This window comes from Oncorhynchus kisutch, linkage group LG13 (genome assembly GCF_002021735.2).
Source record: "Oncorhynchus kisutch isolate 150728-3 linkage group LG13, Okis_V2, whole genome shotgun sequence".
Taxonomy (NCBI): Eukaryota; Metazoa; Chordata; class Actinopteri; order Salmoniformes; family Salmonidae; genus Oncorhynchus; species Oncorhynchus kisutch.
Window position 1 is genome coordinate 61,651,044 of NC_034186.2, and position 26,097 is coordinate 61,677,140.

Below are 26,097 nucleotides of genomic sequence, written 5' to 3' on the forward strand. Positions count from 1 at the left end.
GAGAGAGAAAGAGAGAGAGAGAGAGAGTAGGGGGAGAGACAGAGAGAGAGAGAGAGAGAGAGAGAGAATAGGGGGAGAGAGAGAGTGCGAGAGAGAGAGAGAGAGAGAGAGAGAGAGAGAGAGCGATAGAAAGAGAGTTAAGGAGGTCAACTATAGCAGCGGGAGCAAAGAGAGAAAGTGATGATTAGTCCCAGCTGTGACGTGACAGAGAGAGAGAAAGAGGGATGAGAAAGAGAGCGAAATAGAGACAGGGACATAACGAAGGATGCGGTATACCTCTGAGCACCCAGGGTTAGAGGCTGGTAGGGGCAGGGCACTAGGAGTGGGTGGAATGTGTATGTCTGCTATGCTCAAAGGGTTCTGATCCCCCCCCCCATCACATCCATCGTCCCACACACACTTCCACAGCTTTGATGAGGAGTGGGCTGCATCACTGTGTGTGTGTGTGTTGGGGGGGTGGAGACAGGAAGAGTGTGTAAGTGTGTCTGTTTCGCGTAAAGATCTGAGACTTCTGGGCACAGCGGAAGTGTGTCACTACAGCTAACCCTGCTCAGCATGGACTCCACTACCACAGAGATGGGGAGACTCAGTGGAGAGAGGGATATCTGAATAGAATAGAATAGGAGCGAGAGAGAGAGAGAATTGTGAAAGAGGGAAGGGGTACAGTACAGGCCCTCATATCAAATGGGATAGGGCTACAGGGGCTCAGTCAAAGCTCAACAGGTGCTCACTCTCCCCCTTCACTCAAACATGCAGGACAGATATAAAACATTTGATTCAAATGGCTTCCACTTTCACTCAGACATAAAACAAATGACCTTTTACTTGGAACGATTTTAAAAGCACTTGACAATTATTATCATAACAATTACCTAATAGCTATAAAAACATGCTCAGCCCCCAAATATAAAATAAATGTAACATAGTAAGTAGTCAAACACACACATACAAATTCCAAATTCTCATAAAAAGTGGCAATATGACTAGGCTACACAGGATTTGCCTTCACCAGACCGCTTCTGGTGCTCTAAGCCACATATTTACATTATTTGCCTACCAATAATGATAACTTTTTAAAAGCAAATATTATGTATATTATTACAATTAAATGTGTTTAAGTTTTACAATAAAAAAAATTGACCAAAAATCTCCTCCAAACATTTGGATGCAATTTTAAAAAGAAAAACGCTCAGAAAATAGACTAACCCTGATGTTTTTTTGCTTGATGAAAAACGATTAATTTAAGAATATTTTTCTACCAAAGAATAAAAGGCCTGACAGGGTAGAATATGGTAGGCCCGCCTCTGCCTAATAAATAGGCTAATTATTTCAGAATGGTCCTTGATTTCGTATCAATAAAACGTTCAATGTCTTATATTAATCCAATTCGAATTTCACCTATTGCTTCAAATTTTCCATTTTCTTTCAAGTTTTTTAATCGTTCAAATATGCACATTTCAAAGACGTGACTTTGTAACTATTGCCTATTGATTCATTGTCTCGTCTGTTAAATTTTAGCAGCCTTCGCAGTGGGTGCAGAGGGGTGAAGGCGTCTAAAACTTCCTCGACATTTAGGCTGTCCTAAACGAACATGTTAATGGCCTTTAAGCACAATGCAAATGTTGGAAACGGGAGGTGTTATTTTAACTAACAATTGCTCCATCAGTTATCGAAAGCGTCGGCGCAGGAGAGTTTGTTTTGTTAATTGCTTGTCTTAATCCTAATTACAGTTTTGGGTGGAGCAGACTTGGGCGCGGAAAGAAGGGGTAGGCTACTTTGTATGGAAACTGTAGACTACAGACTCACCTCGACAATTTCATAGGATACACGCACTACAAAGAGAAACGATCGGACCTAGGCCAGCAGCGCCTGAGTTTGGAAATTGGGATAAGGATATCTTCCAGCGCTCCGCGACAGGAGCTTCATAGGGCGGACAGGTAAAAGAGCTTGCACCCCGCTTCGCTTCGGTCCCTGCCGTTCGATAAACAACATTGAATAGTTTACATGTATTTGCTACGTTGTTTAGTGTAGGCTAAAAGTTCGTCTTGAATTAAGACATTAGAGCAGCCGACATTATCACGTTGTCGCATTTCATTCACATTCTTCCACCTTAGGTTATTGGCATGTTGTGTATGTAGCCTATAGGCTATATAACCTGTCGCCATAAAAAAACATTATCCTAATTTCATGTTTAGCAGGCTAATTGCTTAATAGTAGGCCTACAGATAAGCTACTCCGCAACACTGCCTAACAATATTTTTTACAAATATTCACAATTGTTTGGCTAAATTAAATCATTTTCTGAAAATCCTCTTCCCATTTGTTGCAACTCCGTCTATATTAGCCTACTGATGAAAAAAAAACATTGAATTGTGTGGTCATTCAGTTAAGAATGCGATAAGGAATTGAATTGAGTCGCATTGAATGACCCTGCTATGAATCGAAAGTGATTGCATAGTATACATGACTGGAAGTTAGTTTTTTTGCGTAGCCTACAGTTCAGTCCTTTTACATTCTTTAACCCGATAAATAAGTCGGATAACAACCCGATATTTTGGACGAGTTGACCTGTTAGCCCCGTTTCGCTTCTTATCCGACAATCTCGTCTTGCACAGGTTATTCATTGTCCTGATTCGATCTTTACACCATGGCGTTCGCTAAACTGGCAAATGTGCCCGACCGGGCATTTGACAGTTTTTAACAGTTGAACACCCGCTGCGCAACGCTTTGCTTGCTGTCACGGGCACGGGGGTATGGTACATTAGCCTATATCTGTCCAGTGTAACACATACCACAACCTGACAACTACATAAACATTGTTTTTTAAGTACAGCTGTCGTGGGCGGTAGTTGGGCTATAGCAAAGGCCCTAGGATCATGTCCTATTGTTTTATGATTCGTTGCCCACTCTGTTCATAGGTGTATAAAACGTTTTTTAAAACCATGGTGTGGTTTACATATACTTATCAATGCTATCATACAAATGTCAGTAATTCGACATTTGTCCGATGACGCAGCCACGTTGGAAGGTTGTGTTATCACAAAGTGCTGTGCTCATCATTGTGTGTGCAGTAGACTTATGACTTCCCTCACATTGCCGAAAAGAGGCATGTGATTCTGGTTGTGACTGGGCGCACGTTTCGGGTTGTTTACGGGAATGCACTGTGAACCTCGGTAAACATTTACCTGCGGAAAAGGTCTGCGAGCTTAAATAGGTTTCTCTATTTAGTGGTTGAAAGTTTCATTTATAGTTTCTAGAGTTGAGTCCGTTTTGCCCAGGGTATCAGTCACACACACGCACACACATCCGTTTCTCTCTGTGAAAAACAAGAGAATCTCAGTCTTGTTACTTACACTATTATTGTCATTCTACACTATTGTTCAGTCTGAGTTAAGGCAAAATTAAGATTTCATAAATCTAATATTTGGGAAATGTGCATTTGAGTTATGAAGCAAACGTTGTAATATTTTTATTACAGGAAGTGATGAAGTCATTACATCATTTGACGTTTGTGATAGTGCCAGGCAAGCTCTATCTGGACTCGTGTTTGCTGGGCTAACTCTCACTCCTCCCTCTTTCCTTGCCTCATTGTCAGCAGTGTGTCAATGCCACTGGCCCCTGTTTCACTTGTAATGAAAAGTACAATGTAATCAGTGGCATGTGCCAAATAGACCATGATTAGCTCTTCCTCTGGGTTAAGGAGGGTGACTTGATCGTAACACACGTGTCCGCCGTGTGGACAGTCCCTCCAGATGGCTGAGGCGGGAGTGTGTGTGTGTGTGCAGCCGCGGTGGATTGGCAAGATGAGAGCTACTGCAATGCCTCAACCCCACCCTGCTCTACACTGTAGGGGGGCTTGACCTGACGCATGCCACGCGTCTACACACACAGGTCCCTCAGCCCAAACGGGATAATGGCTTGGTCTAACCCCCCCCCCCCCCAATGGTTCCTCCATTGAGGGTCTAACTCTTTCCAGAACAACACCCAAATCCACTGTGCCTCCTCCGCGCGCGCACTTTTTGAGGAAAGTTCAAACGGATACAAGCTTCGTTTGACACACACACACACACACACACCACAGGAAATGGTCAATAACAATCTTCTTGCTATGATCTTGTGAGAGGCATCCTGTAGACCGGAATTAAAACATATTGTGACAAAGGGGAGAAAATCAGTGACACTCCAGATCAACTCTCATGATAAGATCCACTGCTGTTGTGGGGAAAGTTTTGGGAAGATTGATTGTGATATTCAAACTCTCTCACAATGTGAATAACAGTCAGGGTGCTTGAATGAGAAATGGACAGTGTAGCCAGTACTTCTCTTTTTGTGACAACAAGAACATGAAAAGCAGGACCGTTAAGCTGTATCTGCTATGAAGTCAATAAAGTTTGCGTCTTGTCTCAGGGGGAACCAGGAATTTGGAATGGCTGCTAATCTCACCTGTGGTTTAGCCACCCCCACCCATTCCACCCACTCTCGTCCTCACCGCCTTTCTCTTCTTTCTTTTCATAATCCGTACCTCCTTCTGATGTGTTGGCACCACAATTATGCTGTGTGTGTTATACTCTTAGCCCTGATAGGAGCCCTCTGTAAAACTAACAGAGACAGGAGGTCCCCATGCCCTTCTTTGTGTGCCCCCCCCCTCTCCTCCAGGCATGCAGGCCACATTAAATACCCTCCTCGGCCTGCGCATAAACAAAAAGAGCCATTTGACTTCAGAGCAGAGGGACCCCCTCCCTACCCCCCCCCCCCCCCCCCCCCCCCCCCCCCCCCCAGCCTCAGGCCTGCCTGCGCCCCCTCCTTCCTTTACAGTTTAAGCAGAGTGAGGGATGAGGAGAGGGGAAAGGGATCAGGAGAGCCTACTGGGCCCAGATTGTTCCTAGCCAGCAAGCGGGTAGGGATGTACCACGTGACTTTCAAAAGGGATAAGATGTTATTTTCCCTCTTTTTTTTGTTTAGTTGAAATCTTAACTTGTTTTTCTGGAGGGAGGGAGATGTTTTTTTCGGTAGGGGTTGGTCGCTACAGAGCATGATCATGTAGACCAGCTGGGGTGCAGATCGTGTGTGTTTGGGGCCGGTGGGTCGTCTGTTGGCAGGAAGGAGTAGGCAGCGAGTGATGTGGTCAACTCTCTGTCACCAGTGGGAGGGGAGAAGGAAAGGAAGAGGGAGGGATTGAAGACCCGGTTATGTCCTTTCTTTCTCTCCTCCCCTGCCTCATGTTTTATGTTCTTCATTATCATTCTTCATTAGCCCTCGCTCCACTCCGCCCCACTCAAGACTAATGTCAATCAAGAGGGGGAGAGTAGGGGATTTCCAGTTGAATTCCAGGACATGGTTGCTTGCTTTGAGTGGGCTTTGCTATGAGGATCTGATATACAGACCACGGATGGAGAAAAAGAGGACTAGATGGAGGAGGAGAGACAGTGTTGTATTTAACCAGGGTCAGCAAGCCCTGGTCTTTTTATGCCTCAGTTTATTACCAGAGGCAGAGAGGGAGAGAGGGATGTGTTGGTGAGACTGAGCCATGAGGTGAGTCCAGTGTCGCCCTCTAGAGGGTGTGTATCTGTGTGTGTGAGAGGAACGTCTGTCCGCAGTTCTGTGCTGGGTAAACAGTATAGGGGCATTGAGTCACTGTCACAGGATGTCCTCCTTCTACATTAAGACTCATAAACACCCCCCCCCCCCTCCCCCAATCTGTGTGTTTGTGGGGGGTTGTTGATATATAATAGTTGCACTGTTACACAACAATCACCTATGTTGAGGGAATATGTTTTTGAGACTTTGATTTGGAACTGGCAACCTTTTCTAATGTATTAAAGTTTTTCGAAGACTGCAGGAGAATGTTTGAATTTATGTTCAGGTGTGTGATGGTACTTTTATGTTCCAATCGATATTGTTGTGTGTTTGTTTTTGTGTGGAGCAGCAAGAGCTCATGCCTCAGGTGAAAGCGCCTGCTATTTCCATAGGGCATTGTGCGTTTGCCACTGCTACCCTGAATGAGCTGCAAGTGATCGTGTTCCTCATGGTGGTGGGCGGTCCTTGAGAGGGGGAGTGGAGACCGAATGAGGGCGGGACCACTGAGTGAATCAACATCTCCCTCACTTGTCAAGGGGCAGTCAGTTAAACAGAAGGCACTCACTGGAGCAGACACACGCACTCACACACAGCACTCACACTCTGGAATAGTGCTTGGATCAGAGGGGGAGAGGGTGAACTGCACCTGTCCCACGTGCGCACACACACACACAGGTGATAGATCATTCGGCCCTATGTGTGGCTGGGACCAAAGCTTCTCGGTGAGTACGCTACTGAACCCTAGTCAATGGAGGAAGAGTCTTGTCGAAATAAAAAAAAATGTATATTATTATTTTGGTACTTTCACTTTATTTTAAGGAAATATTTACTACATTTTTTCCTAAATTATATTATTAGTTTTGAGGATTTTAATTTAAAGTTGTGTATTACATTTGTTTTGCTTGTAATAAGAATTGAACAAAGACTTTTCTAAATGAATCCAGTGACAACAAATATGAAGGTTTATTTTATGACTTATTTATATAAGTCATAAGGGTTTCTCCTTGTTTGTCTGGCCACTCCATTATGCAATGAGTTTGTTAAACTTTAAATATTCTATTACACAATATATTGAAATGCAATCATTTTGAGTATTGAGATGGTTTAAATTGTTAAAAGCTTATTGTAGTTTGTCCACTTCAGCAGAATTATTTTAATTATTAAAATTCTAGAAATTGTCATTGGTTATAGCGTGCTTAAATTTGAAACTTGTATTTCCAAAGTCTGTTTTTAAACGATATCAGTAGTGTTTATCGAATATTTGAACAAAAGTGTGTGTGTGTGTGTGTGTGTGTGTGTGTGTGTGTGTGTGGGGGGGGGGGGGGGGGGGGGGGGGGGGGATATAAATCAGTTGCTTTTGGCCAGGTTCTCAGTTTCAGTATTAGTTTTGCACAGCTGTCATAGAAAGATGTCTTTATTAGCAGGAACAGATTTTGACTAGTGTTTGGTATTATATTTATCTATATATTTAAATCCCTTTAAAGGATATTCATGAAATCAATGTCCAATAGATAATATCACAATATTAAATAGTTTGAAAGGATCTACTCTAAATTGAAATGGAATATCCTAGTTTGTTGTATTATAATTTCATGTATGTAATTATTTGGGATATTGCTTGTCGTACAGTTTGTTTTAAAGAAATGTTGGAAAAGCGATTTGTTCTGTTACTCTTCCAGAAGTTCATTAATTACACTAGTCTCCTAGGAACCTGTTTTGTTGGCTTGAGTGAATGTTGAGTATAGGGTCATGTTGAATTTGGTCAAGGTTTGGGGAATTTTGTCAAGGTTTTAGTTGTGATTTAGTTTTGGAGATTGTTGGAGGGTCAAGTAGATTTCTGGTGTGGGTTATGGTACGTTTTTTCTGAATTATGTGAGTGAGTGACGGCGTATCAGGTTGCATTTCAGTCTATCATCGGCCTTGAAATTTGACAATCTGTGACATACGATCATTTATTCTACGTACACTGTTTGTTTTTTTGTGTGTGAGATGGTCTTGGGTGGGGAGCGTTTGAAGTTTGTTTGTGCTGCTGTGGCCCCTCAAATGGAAAAGTTTGGCGCTCCCTCCCGACTGTCCCACACACACTTGGGGATGATTTGCCGGTTCCGCTACTCTGCTTCCAATTTTAGCTCCATTCAGACCCAGACAGGATTTCCTTCCTCCGCCTTCCCCTGTTTGACTCTTTTTCCACCCTGGGGATGGAGAGGGACAGTGAGAGAGCATTAGGAAGAGGGGGATTAAGATACTGATGTTGACAGTTTGACAAGGAGGGAGCATGAAGAAGGGTAGGTTGGACAGAATGGGAGAAGGGTACAGCGGGAATGGAGAAGGGTAGGTTGGACAGAGTGGGAGAAGGGTACAGGGGGAATGAAGAGGGTGAGGGAGGGTAGAGAGACCGGGGGTGGGGGGAGCGTGGCTGGCCCTGACCTTATGCCAACTTACATAGCCCACAGAAAGGACTCACAGCTTGGCTGCCATTGACCAATGACTTTTGCAGATAGGTTGACCAATCTGTCTTGCCCTGAGACACTAGCCAGATCAGCATACAGTATATAACACATACATACTCTTGGGTCACAACTCATCTGTAATAAAACATTCATAGACTTTTCACTCTGGATTCAATATGTTTTTATGTAACTTATTTGAATAGTTGATGGTTTCCTGTGATTGAGTGTTTCCCTCTAAGTAGAGAGTAGTGGGGATCAGACTGTCCTGGGCTGGAGGCTAGTGGGGTCGGTCGACTGTGGCTCTTGTTCCCACAGAGAGAGCACAGACACTGTCTGCTTAGTCAGCCAGTCTCAAAGGAACTCGCCACTCACTGACTCATACTGGATAATAACGCTCCCCCCTTTTTTCTCCCTCTTGTCTTTCTGTTCTCTTTATCTCATCTCTCCCCTTCTACATTTTCTCCTTCTTCTCTCCATCTGTCTCTCTTGATCTTTTTTTTCCTCACTCGCTCTCCCTTTCTCAGGCTACCTCTCATAGCTCGGCCATGTTGACTACTGAGGGGGCCCACACCGTAGAGCACGACGTCGTCAAAATGGACACGGAAACTCAGATGGGCACAGGATCCAAAATGGCCACCGACACAGACTCTAAGATGGAGGAGGCGGACATGATGAAGTGGACGGAGGCAGAGTTTGAGGAGAAGTGTACCTACATCGTCAAGGATACTCCGCGGGAGGCAGGAACGGAGAGCGAGGGGTTAACGAGAGCAGAGGCCTCGTTGCCTCGTAACCTGGCCTTCAAACAACTAGCGGAATCCAAAGAGGTAGGAGGACACGTGTGTGTGTGTGTGTGTGTGTGTGTGTGTGTGTGTGTATACATACATGCATACATACATAAATACACACACCGTCTGTAAACCCATATGCCCCCCCCAAACTCGCATGACTGCACTTTAGGTAAAATATGACAGCAGCAGAAATGTCAGCCAGGGGAAATTGTGGTGAGGAGCGTGTCTCGTTGTAAAAGATCGCACACTGGAGCACGGCGACGACCTGTATGTGTTGTAGGAGCGGTGTGTAAGCCCAGTGTGGAGGGGAATTCACACACACTCTCTGAGGTGTGATGCAGGTTGCTACAGAGCCTCCGCAGTGAGAAATGAGCTCCCACCCATCCATGAAGAGTCATTAATCATACTTAGCCCTGCTGTTGACAGGCGCTTCATCAACACATCCTGATAACCATTTTCCATACCTGTCTCTGTGTGTCTATCCCTCGATGTTCTCACACTTTGTTGCGCTGTCTCTTCTATCCCCTAGAGGGCGCACTAGTCAGTCCTACACTAGACCAGACCCAACTCTCCCTACCTACATACGTACCTGTCCAACTCTGTCCAAATATCACCTTCTTCACAACCCGAACTGATCCCCAGTCTAACTGTTGAACACTGTAGAATATGTGTGAGGGGTCACGAGGTTAGGTGGGGGAGCGTGTTGCGTTTTGTGGTTTTAACCTAATCAAGACCGCATGATTTGGTTGCAATTAATAGATTTTCTCGTCATTGCTCATCTGTTTCTTATCACCCTGTTTGTGTGAGAATGAGTGTTTCCCACCACGTTTGTTTACGACCTGATACGGTATCAGTCAATATTTATCACCTTCACAGAAGGGACCACTAAGATTGATAGAAAATGAGAGGATGTGGAAAGAATATCGCATTTACCAGTGATCAAAGGATATTGACTTAGTCATTTAGAGAGCATTGTAAAGTCAGTTAATAAGTTATCCTCAAAACACCCCTAATCTTGAGACATGGTCTGGCCCTGGGGTGGAAATGGGAAGGGGGATTTCCCAATCCTTTTAGGGGGTGGGTGTTTTGTGTAGGATATGCATGAAGAGGGAAAGGGGGTGTGTGTGTGTGCGTGTGTGTGCGAGCGAGCGCGTGCAAGTGTAGACTGTGTGTAGGGGGTTTGGTGAATACATCAGAGTTTATCATGGTTAGGCGATAAGCTGAACGTCTAGGTTTGATAATCCCTCAGTTTCAGACGGATGCACTTCCCTTGCTGTTCTTCCTCCCTCCCATTTCAAGTTATTTTTTCTTTCTATTTTTAATGAAAATTGTTTTGCAAGGAACAAAAGCGCTTCAATATCAGGTGTGGATATCTTCCTCTAAGGCGAACAGTCTATTTAGATAATGAGTTGTTTTGATGTGGTAGGGTGTGTTGTGTGGTTAGGAGAGTGGGTGTCAGAGGGAGTGGCCCTGTGGTCAATTAGAAAGGAACAGAGAAGGTGAGGAGGGTGAGATGCTTTGTGTCACAACCTGGGTGAGATAGAGGAAACTCTTTCCCTCAGGGTGTCTAACTCTTCCTGTTGGCACTGGATAAGGGTTAGGTGTGTGTTTGCTTATGTTCACACACTTCAAACACACGGCAAATGTGGCTTGAAGAAAAAGTGTGACTGTCCAATTCCCACCTTAGGCCACAGATTCTTTCTAGTACAGAGTAGTAATTAAACACACAGAGAGGGAGGCAGCCTTGTTTGTTGATTTGATCATGATGGGTTCTTCCGGCTGTCTTCATGTGAAGACTGTGACCTCCTGGCAGGATGTGATAACGTAAATCGTCTAACCACAGAACACACACACTTCAACTAATGGTCTTTATCGCTGTCCTGTAGGTGATTGGAGTGGCCAGCAGAGAGTACATCCCCAAAGGAACACGCTTCGGCCCCTTGGTGGGTCAGATTTACACTGCAGACAGTGTCCCCAAAGACGCCAACAGGAAGTACTTCTGGAGGGTGAGTGGTTTTCCCTCCTGTCCACTAACACACACACACACACACACACACACACACAGTGAGCGCTTCACTTTCAGTAAAAGACAGCCACAGAGGAAGAAAAACAATCATAGGTCATTTCCTGTTCCACTGACTGACTGAGTGTGACGTCACGGCCAGGGTCTCTGCATTCTGAAGAAGTTTGTGTGTGGAGACAGAAGGGGTTTTCTCTCTAATCATTCTGAGACTAAGGCTCTCCACTGTGTGTGGTACATCCTGTGTGTATGCAGTTTTTATACACATACTTGTCTCGGACACACACCCTCAACACCTATTTCATCATGATATATCTGTTGGGTGAAGCCTGCTGTTCAGTAGTGGTTGTCTGATCAGTAAGTGTGGCAGCTAGTACAGTAAGAACTGTAGTGGAACAATGGAGTAATATGTCCATTTTACACTGTACACAGAAACAGTGCTTCAGTGTCACTTCCAGGAACAATTACAATGTAGCACTCTTTCCACCCCCCCCCCCCACACACACACACACACACACACACACACACACACACACACACACAGAGGCACTCACCTAGATTCAACAACATCCCAAAGCAATGTGTTCTATTCATGTCCCTTGCTCAGGCAAGCCACAACAACACAAAGTTATAGGCCTCTCTCTCGATGATGTTGATGGCCACAATCAGAAAGGAGAGAGACTGGTCTATGAGTGGGGAAAGATTCAGAATGAGTGTCGTTGACATTGTCGGCGTGACGTATCTTCTGACTCAACTCTTTTAGACGTGTATAAGAGGGGAGAGGCTCCTACTCGCTGTCTCACCATCTCTGTCTGTATAACTGGCTATAAGGTCTGGAGTGTAGGAGGGGAGAGATTTAATGAGTCTACACTTGAATGATATTACACTCGCGCTGCTGAAAATATGATTTGTCGACATATTTAGTCGTTACTCAGCACAGTTTTTCTGGAACTTGCCATTGAGACTTCCTTGCCCGTTAACCTTTGACCATTTTCTTACTCTCCGTCCCCTCAGATCTACTCGGAGGGCGACTTCCACCACTTTGTGGACGGCCTGGACGAGGAGTGGTCTAACTGGATGCGCTACGTCAACCCGGCCCACTCAGCGGGGGAGCAGAACCTGGCGGCGTGCCAGAATGGCACGAACATCTACTTCTACACGGTGAGGGCCATCCCCCCTGGCAACGAGCTGCTGGTGTGGTACTGCCCAGAGTTCGCTCACCGCCTCCACTACCCGCCCTCTGGAGAGCTCATGATGCAGAAACTCAGTAAGACCTTTCATATGAAACCTTATTACATGGATGTTATACCATAGTAATAACACTGTAAACTGTCAGATATATAATGATGATCATATACTGTATGCAATGATTTATTACATAGTAATAACACTGTATCCTTGGAAGTATAGTGTACTATTGGTGTTATGTTGATTAACTTTCCATGGTCATCTTGAGTGTGAGTTGTTTTTATTTAGCACCTTCCTGCTCAGTGTTGGTGTGCGTCGTGAGAGTGTATATTTGTGAGAGCCTGACAGTGTTTCTGAGGGGAGCCACGTCTCCTTCCTCTCTGAACATCAGCCTGGCATTACCACACACAGACCCTCAACCTTTCATCTCTGTCAGCGCCACCATTGCATGTGTGTGTGGTCACTCTGGTCATAAATAAAGTCAATCGGCTAAATGCAAATATGAGTAAGTGTGTGAGGAAGCAAAAAAAAAAATGTGATGGATTGGAGGGAAAAAAAGAGTGAGAGAGAGAGCGCCAGACAGAGTAGGGATGGAAGGAGCCAGCATTCTGCCTCCAGGTGTAGTAGGTAGTGACTACAGTTCCCCGGGAGATGCACATCTCCTGGGGCAGAGAGACACAGGGGCCTGGGCGGCCTCATGGTACTGGCCCCTAATCTTTCTCTATGGCCCCTATAATTAAACCACCCCACTACTGCAGGGGTCCCTGTTGACCTGGGAATGACATCATACTCACCTCTTTCTGTTTTTCTTCTCTCTGTCTCGGTCTATCTCTCTCCCTGTGTCTTTCTCCATTAACCCAGTCATAGTAGAACCAGACGTGTGTGTTGGTTATGTGTGAGTCAGCAGAACTGGCTGGTCTGAAATGACTGAACTCAAGCTCTTCTCCCACTCGCTCTCCCTCTTTGTGTGACAGCTGTTTTTTTTTCTCCATATTTGAGAGTGTGTGTGACAATCAATGACAATAAGTTTTGCACAGACATATGGCACCTGTTAGCATTTCCTGTTCTAAATGTGTGTTCGTTCAAACGCATACTATCCTACAGACACCCCCTCTCCCTTGCATGCAAGCACACACATACCCAGAGAGTTATTTCATTCCAACACACTCACTCTTTTAATCTCAAAAGTGTGCGCGCACACGTGCCCCTGTGCGTGTTTGTGTGTGACGGGCTGACGGCTCCTTGGCATTCTCCCTAATTTATTTGGCACTTTAAAAGTGGAGAGAAAGAGAAAAGGGAGGGAGGAGAGGAAGAAAAGCGTCTCCTCTATTGACTACTTGAACTTCCTGGCGGCGGGACTGTGCTGACAGATTGATATCTCAAGATGGCCACCCTGTTTGTTTTCTGTAAGAAAGGAGGGGAAAGAGGAGGGCTGGGAGTGGTGTTATCTGAGGGGGAGGACAGGGAGGAGGAAAGGGGGGGGGGCACTGATAACCTCTGTTTACATACTGCCGCAGTAGTGGTGTGGGGGTCACTGTGTTGGTTGAAAGTCTGTCGAGTAATTCTGAGTGCTGGAAAGCTTAATGTATATACACGTTAGTGGACACACACACACAGATTCGTGAACATCTAGTAAAGGTTCAATGAGTAGTAAATGGATGGGATTGACGTCGGCTCTAAATCCCAACTCTGATGGAGGTTTAACAGGTGAGGATGTGCTAACCGACATGCAGAGGCGTTTAGCGTGTGTAGCCTGGAAGCGACAAAGGCCTCTTTGTCATGTGTGTGTGTGAGAGAGACAGGGGGAGAGAGTCAGGAGGAGAGGGCAGGTTGAGGCCAAACTTTGGAGAGGAAACTTTCAATCAGCCCTGCCCCATTTGGATTTTATCTTGATTTTTATCTGCCCCCAGACCACCTCCTCTACACACCACACACACACACACACACACACACACACACACACACACCCTGCCCAGAGGCAGCCGTCACGCCTCACTTCCTGTCTTTTAGCCCCCCATGATCGTTCGTCAAATCTGTCGCTCTAATTGGACCACTGGGTTACTGTGTTCCTAACCCCTCCTCCCCCCTCACACTCTACAGCTGAAAGATCATTATTTCTCCTAAGCTAAAGACATGTCTAGATAAGTTTTTCTTCCTGTGGGCACTTTAAAATGCTCCTGACACCAAGTCAAAGGGAAACGTGGTCTTCAGTCAGAGGGAGAACAGTGTCTGACCTCTCTCTCTCTCTCTCAACCCTCTACAGAGCAGTCTCTGCTGGAAGCCAAGCAGCAGGCCAGTGAGGAGCATGTCAGCAGCAGCAGTGCCCCAGTCAAGATAGAACACAGTGTCTCCTCCATCCTCAGGGGCCCCACCACCTCCAGCAAGAGGGAGCCCAGCCGGCCACTGGCCACGCGACCCCGCTGTGCTGACAGCCCCGAGCGACCTCTGTACCCCCGTGCCCTCTACCCCCCATTCCGCCCCCACCCTCATCTGACTGAAGAGTTCCTGAGTCGTAAGACCAGCCCGGTACAGTTTGGTTACACAGCGATCAGATCACCAGGCAACCAGTCGTCAGCGACCCCAAGTCCGTCGGCGCGGAGCAGTCCAGAGAGTAGCCCCCACGGTAGCCCCGCAGCTCCCCAACCCACACCCCCATCCTCTTTTTACTCCCAAGGTTTGGGTCCTTTCCCAGGCTACTCTCCACCAGCCGCCCCCCTTTCCTCACCCTTCTACCCTCCCGGCCCCCACTACTCCCGCTACATGCTACCTCACCACTACCCACTACCTGGGGGTGGGGTGCCCACTGTTGGGGGCATGTTTCCAAGAATGTACCCTCTCTTCAGCAGCCTGCTGCCCTCCCACATGCCCCTGCTGCCTGGGGAGGCGGGGAGAAGGTTCTTACTGCCTGACTCCTCCCACCCCTCATTCTCCACCCACAGGGACTTCCTCCACTCCGCCCCCACCAGTGCCTTTTTGGCCGCCACCACCCTCAAGGACAAGGCCGGCACCCACTACCCCAATCACCCCTACCCTGGCCATGCTCATCCTCACCCACACGGGCACCTCCACGCCCCCACCAGCGGCTCCCCTACAGCGGGCACGGCAGCCCCTAGCGAGCGTGTGCCCACCAAGCCTACCTCAGCCCTGCTGGGCAGTGTCAGCGGCCGGCAAGAGGAGGAGGCCATGAACCTGAGCAAGATGAAGCGTGGTGGTGGCTCTACAGGCTACAAGACCCTGCCTTACCCACTCAAGAAGCAGAACGGCAAGATCAAGTACGAGTGTAACGTCTGCAGCAAGACCTTCGGCCAACTCTCTAACCTCAAGGTGAGACTGGAGACATTCTGTTCGCTCACTTCATTCCATGCAGCCAGACTACTTTGTGTTCCCTTGCATTGAACCCAACTGACGTATCATTGTGTCCTTGCTGTGTTTAGGTGCACTTGCGTGTCCACAGCGGTGAGCGGCCCTTTAAGTGTTCGACCTGCAGTAAGGGCTTCACCCAGCTGGCCCACCTGCAGAAACACTTCCTGGTGCACACTGGAGAGAAGCCCCATGAGTGCTCGGTAAAGACCACCACAAATTCTATGCTAGCCGGCAAGTCTATTAAGCTAGCTAGCTGCAGCATATACATAAGCAATGCTGAACTTCCTCGTCTAACCCTTCACTTGTCCTCTTTCCCCCCAGGTGTGCCATAAGCGCTTCAGCAGCACCAGCAACCTAAAGACCCACCTGCGCCTCCACTCGGGTGAGAAGCCCTACTCGTGCAAGCTCTGCCCTGCCAAGTTCACCCAGTTTGTCCACCTCAAGCTGCACAAGCGCCTTCACTCCCGCGAGCGGCCACACAAGTGCCCCCACTGCCACCGCCACTACATTCACCTGTGCAGCCTGCGGCTACACCTGAAGGGCTACTGTCTGGCTGCCGTCACCTCCTCAGGTGGCCCCTCCCCCAGCCCCTCCACCCAGGAAGAGCTCCAGCGCATCAATGAGGAGATTGAGCGCTTCGACATGAGCGACCACGCTGAGAGGCTGGACCAGCTCCAGGGAGGGGTTGAGGTCGAGGCTGTCCTGGAGAAGCAGGTCCTGGGGATGCTGTGGAGGGAGATGGACCTCAAGACCTCCGGCTACCACCACCACAAGGGCGGCGCAAGCGAACTCCAGTCTACAGGTTGCGGCCTGTACAATTCAGTCAATGAGACGTCGGTTATCAAACTGCGCCGAAGCAGTCCGCTTCTTCCTTCCAACGTCACGATCAAGCAGGAGTCCGAGGAACAGGCTTGAGCTCACCGTTTGAAGGACGTTGAGTCGGACTGTGGCTCTGAGAACTTGGTTAGCAGGAGCAACGAGTGTAAATATATTTTTGATGGTTGTAGCGACTGGGGTTTTCAAACTTTCAGGGACTTCTGTACTCAGGGCTCCAAGAGACACTGTCCCCAGACTACTAAACTGTTCCACTGTGTCCTACACTTAAGACAGGACAATCATCCACCCTGGATTTCATATAATTATTATTACTATTATTTGTCTATTTTCCAAGTGTTATTTTTTGTTCAATTTGTTATATAACCTCCTTAATTTATTATGCAATTATTTTGTCTTCAAAAAGCAATATGTGGAAGTGATGTTGACAATGACCAGGTAATTCATTGTAATTTACTGTTTTTGTTTTTCTGGTTTTGATTTCATCCTGGGGCCATTTCTTTGTATATACTTTCTCTCTCTCTGCCTGTATCTGTCCTGTGTGACCTGTTGAGAAGCAGGGGTGCCCACTTCTCTTTTTTTATTTTATTTAAACAATATAGCAGGTTAAAAAAGGGTCAAAGGTCACAACTTTGTTTTGCCAAAGGTGAACACGAACTGTTGATTAGAAAGAAAAGGTGTTGCTTGACCTTCTGACCCTTCCAGCAAGCGTCCCTATGTCCACGCTCATCCTGAGCTCTACAAAAAAGGGCTTTTTGTTTGTTTGTATATTTTCAACAACAGTTACCTCAATGTGTGTATGATTGTATGCCTGTGAGTAAGAGTGTGAGTATGTGTGTGTCTGTTCAGAGGGAAACTGAAGGCAAGTGTGTTTCTATTTATTGCTTTTGCTACTTGAAGACTCCAAAATGAACTGGAGTGCAGCTCCACATGATCCAAAGTGCAGAGAAGTCTGCTCAATATGTAGCATATAAAGACTGTGTCTGGGAATTCCCCCCCCGCCCACAGTCCAAGGGAACTTCAAAACACTGTCAATAGCAAAAGGGGACCAAGTAAACCTTCTCAAATGGGATTTGTCAGATTCGAGGCGAGTAACCAAAGTTTACTTGGCTTTAGTTTCAAACGCACCAAAAAGAAGAGACATTTAAAGAATCGAAAAGAAGACCAAGAGTACTGTTTGTCTGTGATGAAGTGTTAGCTCTTTAGCTGTGGTTTTGTAGTTTTTGTTTTGTTTGAGAAAAATGTATCCCCCTTCTCATTCTTAAATGGCACAGACCAAAGCACCTCGGCCTTCTTATGCACTGGCCCCTCCCCTTTATGACTTAATTGCCGGTGCTCCTCCTACTATTCAATATGATTGGACTGTTTATAATGGCTGTAAGATGACATATGGTTTGTCTCCATAGCAACTGACCCCATGCCGGTGAACTGGAAGCAGTTGCACATCAGTCCCCATTCTCTTTTTTTCTCTCTCCCTCCAACCCTAAAGTATGACCAAAGCGTCCCCTTTCATCTTTAGCCCTAGAGGAGAGAAATTGAAAAAAAAATACTGTCTCTGTTTACATAGTTATTTATGTGCAAAATGTAAATTTATGATAAATGTCCACAGTTCCAATCTGACTCTTTGTGTGTGAGTTTTTATCTGCCTCCTGTTGTGGGTATTGTGCTTTAGGAGAAGCAGCTAGCAGACCATTAGGGTCTCCATATTCTATGGCTTCTGGTAGATCATGTTGCTTCCACCTCTCATGTAGCCCCAGATCAGTGATCATGGAGGAAAGGACAGGAGAGGTAGCTAGTTAACTAATGAGGCACCACTTTGCCTCGGACAATATGAGGCATCATCAAAGTGGTAAGCATGCCTTTTTGGTTTAGATGAAGACACTGGAAGAATTTCCAAGGGATGGAATTAATGGAGAATAGTGTATTTAGAAGACACACAAACCTTTCATTGACCTCAACACAAGATTTCTATGAATGTTCTAGTCATGCATGGTCGGTATGTAGTAAAGAGGACTGAAGGTGTGTCCATTTAAAAAAAAAAAAGAAAAAAGTTTGTTTATTGCGTGCTGTGCTAAACTAAAAGACAGGAAAAGGAAATAAGAGTACATTTGGAACACATCCCCCTACCCCACGGCAATAGTAAATGTGGTCGGTCTTTTATCCTCAGTTTATCCTGCACCATTTCCTCATGAGCGTCTGCTCATTGAAAAAGTGAATAATTCAGTACAGACTGCAGGCTCTGTACAATCAAACCCACAGTGTAGTATACACAGCAGCATAACATACCTGTTTTCCTCCTGGTCAAGTAAAACAGAATGGTTTTGGGCAGTGTAAAAATACTAGACATCACCTAACTCTGGTTTCAGAGTAAGGCACGTACAGGTAACTGCCAAAATAAAGGAAACCCCAACATAAAGGGGTTGAGTGGACCTAAACCATAAGATCCGCTAGAACCCTCGTTTACTTGTTTCCTTTATTTTGGCAGTTGCCTGTATGTAGACCTACAAGGCACAATCATGAACAAGCTCTATTATAATGTAAACGTTAAGCTAGCTAGCACAGCTGAGCTATTCATGTTTCTGACCTAGCATTTATTTGGTTTATTTCAAGACTAGCTGGAAGGTAGCCATTACCATTTGCCTATAAACTTGCTCCTGTTTGTGAATCTTCTGCATTAGCAAACAAGAACTGTCGTCTGAGTTTGTAGCGTAGCCTACATGCTCTTTGTCAAACCGAAAACATCCTGTGCTCTCACCTTCTGACTCAATGGTTTTCGCTTTAACGTAGCATGGGCTATTTGCTCTCTCTCCAACATCCTATTATTACTATCAGGGAAACTGAACAATCAGATGTTGACACAGCAAGTTCCACTGCCCCAGCTAGCATGACTTAGGGATGGTACTTTTTTTGACTGACTGAGTGGGTGAAAACAGACTTACTGGGCTTCCCTAAACCTAACTGGGGACCTCGCCTCAACTGGTTGGTAATGTGAGTAACACGTTATTGGTTTATGGTGTTGTCGAACATTGTGAAATTAAATACTTTTTGGTGGAGTCACCCTTGAGACACGCAAACATTGGTGCTATTCATGTTCCTAAACGAACATGGGATATAAATCTCTTAAACTCAGTTGGCAACATGTTGCCTCAAAACAGTATGGCTCTGGACCTTACAACTCTCCCTCTCTTTCACTGTCACAGACACACACACTCTGGCTGTGTGACAGAGGAGTAAATAAAGCTAAGCGATAGTTTACACACAAAAGTGTCAGTTGTATTTAGCATCTCCATCTGCAAGTTAATGTTCTCTCCACAAGACTCTTTCGTTATGTGTGTCTTAGTTTCTATCAATGAAACCGTAGACAAAACAGACCCGCCGACACACACGTATACGCACACAACGAAATACCAACTTGTGAGTTCCCTTCCAGGCTGACGCCATCGATGAGGATGTTTCCGGAAAACAAACCCTAGCTTTGCCATAAATATACTGTAACAAGGACAGCATTACGCAAGCAGAAGGGGGGGGGGGTCATCAAACTCAATGGGATGTGATACATCTCTCTCTGCCTCATAGAACTTCTCGAACCTGTCCCCTTTAGCCCATCTTGACAGGAAGTCGACCCCATTTTAGGACAAAAACAGAAACCAGATGAGGACCAGATGAGGACCAGAAGAGGCGAGCCGTAGTTACAGATAAGGACCAGAACACATGGTGACCGGGTCATATGGACCGCAGAGAAGGGAGAAATTATGAGCAGTACAGTACAGTTGGTCACTTGAACACATGGACATACCGCTGTGCAACTAGCATCTGGGAACCAAGGGGAACTGTGGTTGAATACAAAGGAGCAGCAAATGAAGCTCATCTGTCCCAATGAAGCTAGAGGCTGAACAAAGATGGCTACAGTGATGTAGTGCTGAGTCACCGCCATTGTGCATAGGTGGCATGCATCTGCATATGTGTACAAGTATGTGAGTGTGTGACTGTGCGAGGTGCAGATTTATCACAGATGTATATATTTAACCTTTATTTAACTAGGCAAGTCAGTTAAGAACAAATTCTTATCTACAATGATGGCCTACCCCGGCCAAACCCTCCCCTAACCCAGACGACACTGGGCCAATTGTGCGCCGCCCTGTGGGATACACCAGGCTTGAAAATATTTGCTGAGTAACTTTCTCTTGCTGAGACACCCAAAAAACTGAATTTATATGAATTAACATCTTTACATAATCATGAGAAAGGAATCTTCTAGTCCCTTATGGGACTAGTGGCCCACAGATTTCCACAGTGTTGTCATCGGCCCTATCCAGATGACACAGATGGAGTAAGGATGGGAAGGGGAGTGAGTTGTTCGGGCATTATAGCAATTAGTGTTCTGCTGTGTGAATTTACGAGCCACGTGTGAAGCCCTCCGATTAAGAATTATGATTACCTTCCCTCGCTTCCTGCCACCACACACCGCTCCTTTTGTCTCCCTCCCTCGATCCTGGCTCAGAACCTGTATGTGACACACACACACACTCTCTCTCTTTCTCTCTCCATACCACATCATATGCACATATGCAAACAATATCCTTGCTACTTCAATGAGAGAGGTTATGTATTATGTGTGACTGTAACTGTGTGTGAAGGGGGCTTATAGCTGGTGCTATATATCAATGTGGGTGAATGTACTGTGAGCATGTGTTGGTTCTGTGAGCAGGGCCTAAAATTAACACACGCCACCTGCCAAATGCAGGTAGATTTTGGCATTGGTGGGTAAAAATGTCTATTTCACCAGCCAAGTTGGAGGGTGGTGGTCAGGGCTCCAGTGTGAGCATTTCAATCGCATTTGTGAATATAAATAGTAAATGATGATCACATTTATAGCTAAATAAATGTTGCAGTAGTTGTTTTAAAAGTATTTATTCTGTTTTGTTAAATTTCATAGCTGGTAAATTAATTGCACAAAGTCAAAGAACTACGATCCAGCTGATTCAAATAATCAAAGCATGATGACTAGTTGGTTATTTGAATCAGCTGTGTAGAGCAAAAACGAAAAGGGGGGGGGGTCCGAGCTGGACCGACTGTGGGAAACTCTGCTTTTGCTTATCCCACCTCGCGCTGCAACACTGCCTGGCTGGGGCATAAAAATTGGTCTAATTTACTTGGAACGCACGTCAACTGAAAGAATACTTTGTTCTTGTGTTTCTTGGCTATTTACATTGTTTTGTTCACAAGCCACGTTGTTTTTAAATGTTTGCGTTTCAACTGCTAAAGAGAAGACAACGCAACTATTAGTCAGATTCTCAATCTCACAGGTACATGAATCTCAAATCACGTTACCACGTTAATCTCCCACCTTTTCTGTTCGATTTTTTTTCTTGTTCAAAATAACGTTAATGAAAATATGTAATTCATTGTTATTTTAATATGTTGGTAATAGTTTTGTAAAAGCAATTAGGCAAGCGAGGCAGTGCTCTATCATGAATATAGTCACATGCAGATGAAGCTGTTCGGCCCGACGCGATAGACAAGAGCCAGTCAACCCATCTACCTGCGACTGTATTTATGATACAGAACCACCTCTTGTTCCCCAAGGCTTAATTATCCACCTCATTTTCGAAAGGTGCAATAGGCACAGCCAAACAACGGAAGTGATGTATTTTATGTTTTATTAACAAACAAATATCGACACGTTTTAATTGCCTTTTTGTTTTTCATTTTAGTTCAAGTAGTGCAATACTGTTTAAATGTATTTATAAAGTGAACAAAGTTAGGTTTTGAATTAGGTCATTTACATTTGTTTAAGGGGTAGGTGAACATTTTTGTCTCATCTGTGATATTTATAGGCTCAGGTCACAAAAAATGATATGAAATTAAACAATATACCACATTAATTTTCATTAGTAATACATTTATTGTTTTAGAAACATTACAAAGCATGCTCATCCGTGTTCTTGTTTTATTGGTGCAATTATTGTTGAAAACATTTTTATTTTGGCTGGTAAAAAATCTGAGTGGCTGGTAGATTTTTAAAATCTACCTAACACAGTGGCTGGTGGACCAAAAAGTGAATTTTAGGCCCTGTTTGAGTGCATTTTACAAAACTTTTCATGTACTCAGATGGGCCGGAGAAAAAGTCCCAATGGACTAAATATAAATATTTACATCATTGCATTTTGTTTATTTCAGGAAGTATTTCAAAAATACTGTAAACAGTAGGGGTGAAATGGTTCACAAAACTCACAGTTCGGTACGGTTTCGATACATCGACAAAATAAATGCCTGAGAAATATGTAATTTGTATTTAGATTTTCCATGTATTATAATAGTAAACAGGGTAGCTTGAATTCTCAGGAGCATATGGAAACAAAGGGACAACAAAAAACAACAGTGCCTGTCTTATAACAGGAAAAAAAATAGTCATTTAAAACAGAACTTCAACAACAGTGCATAGTCCAGCAGCATATATCAATATTAAGTTACATAGCAGTGCCTTAAACAAAATAGGACCACTTGAGACTGATTACTTGAAAAAAAATGAAATGTAATCAGATTTTCAAGTTTTTCTTTAAGAAGATTAGTCTTTCCACATGATCTGCAGTGAGCACAGATCGGCTTACTGTGACAATGTCAGCCGCTGTGGAGAATACCCTCTCTCTAGGGACAGAGGTCCCAGGCTCAGCCAGGTAGCTGTGGAGAATACCCTCTCGCTAGGGACAGAGGTCCCAGGCTCAGCCAGGTAGCTGTGGAGAATACCCTCTCGCTAGGGACAGAGGTCCCAGGCTCAGCCAGGTAGCTGTGGAGAATACCCTCTCGCTAGGGACAGAGGTCCCAGGCTCAGCCAGGTAGCTGTATAAATGTCAGCCGCTGTGGAGAATACCATCTCGCTAGGGACAGAGGTCCCAGGCTCAGCCAGGTAGCTGTGACAATGTCAGCCGCTGTGGAGAATACCATCTCGCTAGGGACAGAGGTCCCAGGCTCAGCCAGGTAGCTGTGGAGAATACCCTCTCGCTAGGGACAGAGGTCCCAGGCTCAGCCAGGTAGCTGTGGAGAATACCATCTCGCTAGGGACAGAGGTCCCAGGCTCAGCCAGGTAGCTGTGGAGAATACCCTCTCGCTAGGGACAGAGGTCCCAGACACAGCCAGGTAGCTGTGGAGAATACCCTCTCGCTAGGGACAGAGGTCCCAGGCACAGCCAGGTAGCTATGGAGAATACCATCTCGCTAGGGACAGAGGTCCCAGGCTCAGCCAGGTAGCACCTTGCTAACATGGCAACATGAAGGTATATTAACTCTTTGGTCTTCCACCATGTAAGTGGATCAGCATCCAGGGGAATACAGTCCACTTCCCTGTATGAGGTCACCTCCTTTTCTGGAGTAGAACCCCTGTAGTCTGCCATCTCTGGAGAGGGGTTGGCTCCTGTGGCTTGACCCTGGAGAATTAAATTAGATGAAAATTACTCTCTCTGAAGTGGCTTTAAAAATATGATTTGTTGTTAGAAATATATATCAGACACTATTATGACAATTACAATTATTACCTTATAATGAATTGTTCAATTCCTAATTAATAGAATAATGAATGTCACATTAACAAAATAAATACAACACCTGTTGTGTATTGGTCACAATCTCTGCTGTGAGTTCATTGTAGACTCTCAGACGAGCAGCAGCATCCAGGTGCTGCAGGGACTTGAACCGGGGGTCCAAAGTGGTGCTCTTGTGTAAGAAGTCTTGGACACCAGGGTCAGCATATCTAGGCTCCAGGTTAACTCTGATAGCAGTCTTGACATCCCTTACTGCGGGGTCATCTTCATCAGATGCCACCATTGATTTCAGGATCATTGTTTTCACAGGCAGGACCATGGAAACTGATGGGATGCTCTCAGTGCATCTCAGTGTTGTGACTGTTTTGGGAGGTTTGCACACTTTGATAACTTCCTCTGCTAGTCTTCTGTCATTTTCAGACAAGGTCACAATATCTTTGACATTCTTCCTCGCGGCTTGATCAGTCAGTGTAGAATACACCGCAACTTTCTGCTCAAGGTACCTCTCAACCATGTCATGGCTTGAATTCCATCTAGTAGGGACATCTTGGACTAGTTTGTAGTTTGGCAGCTCCAGCATCTCCTGTTTTGTCTTGAAAACATGTGCAGCAGTTGTGCTTTTATGACAGAAGGATACCACCTTCCTGATCTTTGCTAGGAGACGATAGATTGGATCCACTGACATTTTTTTTTAGATGCTAGATTAATAATGTGAGCAAAGCATCCTATATGTTGCCCCAATCCAGCTAGTGCAACTGCATTTACAACATTTTTTGCGTTGTCAGTGGTCACAGGAATCGTTACATTATCCCTCTCCAACTTCCACACTGCAACTACTGCCCTTAGCTCTTCCCCAAAAGTTTACACTGGTGTGACTACTCTCAATGGGACGTGTTTGAAAGACATGGCTTTGTAATCCCCATTCTACCGTAATGAAATGAACCGTTACAGTAAGGCAGCTCTCTGTAGCTCTAGACGTCCAACTGTCTGTTGTTAGAGCAACAGACCGCGTTTCTGACAACTCGCTCTCAAGTTTTTGTTTGTTTGTATAACGCAGGCTTTAATGTCTGGGCAAAATGTGTACGGGAAGGAATAGTGAAGCGCGCACTTTAAACATGTTTGTGAACCCCGCATTATCTACCACGGATATGGGTCGCATACAAGCTGCTATGAATTTTGCTATCGCTGCGTTGATTTCTTTAGCCCTACAGGAGTCAGACGCATATTGCTGTCTGAAGGCTGTGGGGAGAAGTGTTTGCCGTTTCATTGTTTCGCCTAGTCCCACGGATTGGCACTTTGAGGTGTCGGCGCAAATGAGGAGTCATGTTACTTGTATTACCACTCTAATAGGCTATCTGCAAAATGAACTGAGCCTACATGTTGTAGATGTTTTATCCCCCACTCGTTGGTAATCCCCGTTATAGTTTACAGGGAAACCGAAATGTTCCCATGCGGCAGACCTGAATGATACTGGGCCGTCTTCTAGTTCTGGCTCGCCATGTTGCTCCTTTGCATTTAGCTAACTGCTAATTCCTTCATAAGGTAATTGCTGCTACAACGGTCTCAGCTCTGTTCTCGTTGGAGTGAAAAAACTAATGAGCGGAGCTGCAGACAACTATAAACAACTTTATTACTATGTGGACATTTTTCCCACGTTAATTTATACGCCACTGGTTTATGCAAAACATTTTTTTTTACAATTAAATATCTATATTTTTCTAGCAATAATATATTATTCATGTATTGTTCGGTTCGCAGTGCGGCCCGAACCGTGCAATGTGGACCCTGAACGACGGTTCAATACGAATACACATACCGTTTCACCCCTAGTAAGCAGTGAATGAACATTCTACATTTTTGTCACACACACACACGGGCTGAGGGTCAAATACTCTAGTCTATTAAAGACAAATTACAGTCTTCCTCTTTACTTACTCACCCTGAGCCAGAGGCTACAGCTGGGAAGTGGGTACAGCAGTTATTAGAGAGAGAGAGAGACAGAGAAAGGATACAGTAAACTCAGCCACTGCGACTGAGACAATGATGGGAGGATGTAGATGAAGGCGAGTGACCGTAAAGGCCTTGAAGTGGCTCTCTTTCTCTGCCTTCAGCACCTGCCCATTAGGGGCCTAGGTTAATGACAGGTTGGCCCCTATGTGGGATGAGGGGAGGGGGACGCACTCAAAATGAGAGGGCACCCCTGGGAATGAGAGAGAGGAGAGAGAGTTATTTGCTCCTCTGACAGCCATTCTTACCCCTGGCTACAGGTATGCTTGAGGTAGGAAGGGAACCTGTGTGTGTGTGTGAGAGAGAATATGTGTAAGAAAGATAAGGTTTGTA

The 26,097-nt window shown here is 45.3% G+C and overlaps 2 protein-coding genes across 3 annotated transcripts; one reads left to right on the forward strand and one right to left on the reverse strand.

Moving 5' to 3' along the window:
* The first annotated feature begins 1,345 nt into the window (after nt 1-1,345).
* LOC109901997 (PR domain zinc finger protein 1) lies at nt 1,346-17,840 on the forward strand. 2 transcript variants are annotated; one of them, XM_031786817.1, is made up of 7 exons: nt 1,346-1,937; nt 8,552-8,851; nt 10,702-10,821; nt 11,850-12,102; nt 14,287-15,347; nt 15,458-15,586; nt 15,708-17,621. In XM_031786817.1, exons 2-7 carry the CDS (start codon nt 8,573-8,575, stop codon nt 16,299-16,301), a joined length of 2,436 nt encoding a protein of 811 aa, XP_031642677.1. In that variant the 5' UTR covers nt 1,346-1,937; nt 8,552-8,572; the 3' UTR covers nt 16,302-17,621. The 2 variants fall into 2 exon arrangements, with proteins under 2 accessions (XP_031642677.1, XP_031642676.1); XM_031786816.1 differs by lacking the exon at nt 1,346-1,937 and adding an exon at nt 6,125-6,299 and having other exon boundaries at nt 15,708-17,840.
* A 4,318-nt stretch (nt 17,841-22,158) lies between these two features.
* LOC116353112 (zinc finger BED domain-containing protein 4-like) lies at nt 22,159-25,333 on the reverse strand. Its single transcript, XM_031786818.1, has 2 exons — nt 23,822-25,333; nt 22,159-23,643 (listed from the first exon to the last, which is right to left on the reverse strand). Exons 1-2 carry the CDS (start codon nt 24,440-24,442, stop codon nt 23,329-23,331), a joined length of 936 nt encoding a protein of 311 aa, XP_031642678.1. The 5' UTR covers nt 24,443-25,333; the 3' UTR covers nt 22,159-23,328.
* Between the last annotated feature and the right edge of the window lie 764 nt (nt 25,334-26,097).

Coding starts and splice junctions, on each gene's coding strand:
- LOC109901997 (XM_031786816.1), top strand. CDS start 6,273: ATGTGTGGCTGGGACCAAAGCTTCTCG. Junction 8,852..10,701: donor AACTAGCGGAATCCAAAGAG/GTAGGAGGACAC, acceptor GCTGTCCTGTAG/GTGATTGGAGTGGCCAGCAG. Junction 15,348..15,457: donor GCCAACTCTCTAACCTCAAG/GTGAGACTGGAG, acceptor TGCTGTGTTTAG/GTGCACTTGCGTGTCCACAG.
- LOC116353112 (XM_031786818.1), bottom strand. CDS start 24,442: ATGTCAGTGGATCCAATCTATCGTCTCCTAGCAAAGATCAGGAAGGTG. Junction 23,644..23,821: donor TTGTGACCAATACACAACAG/GTGTTGTATTTA, acceptor TTAATTCTCCAG/GGTCAAGCCACAGGAGCCAA.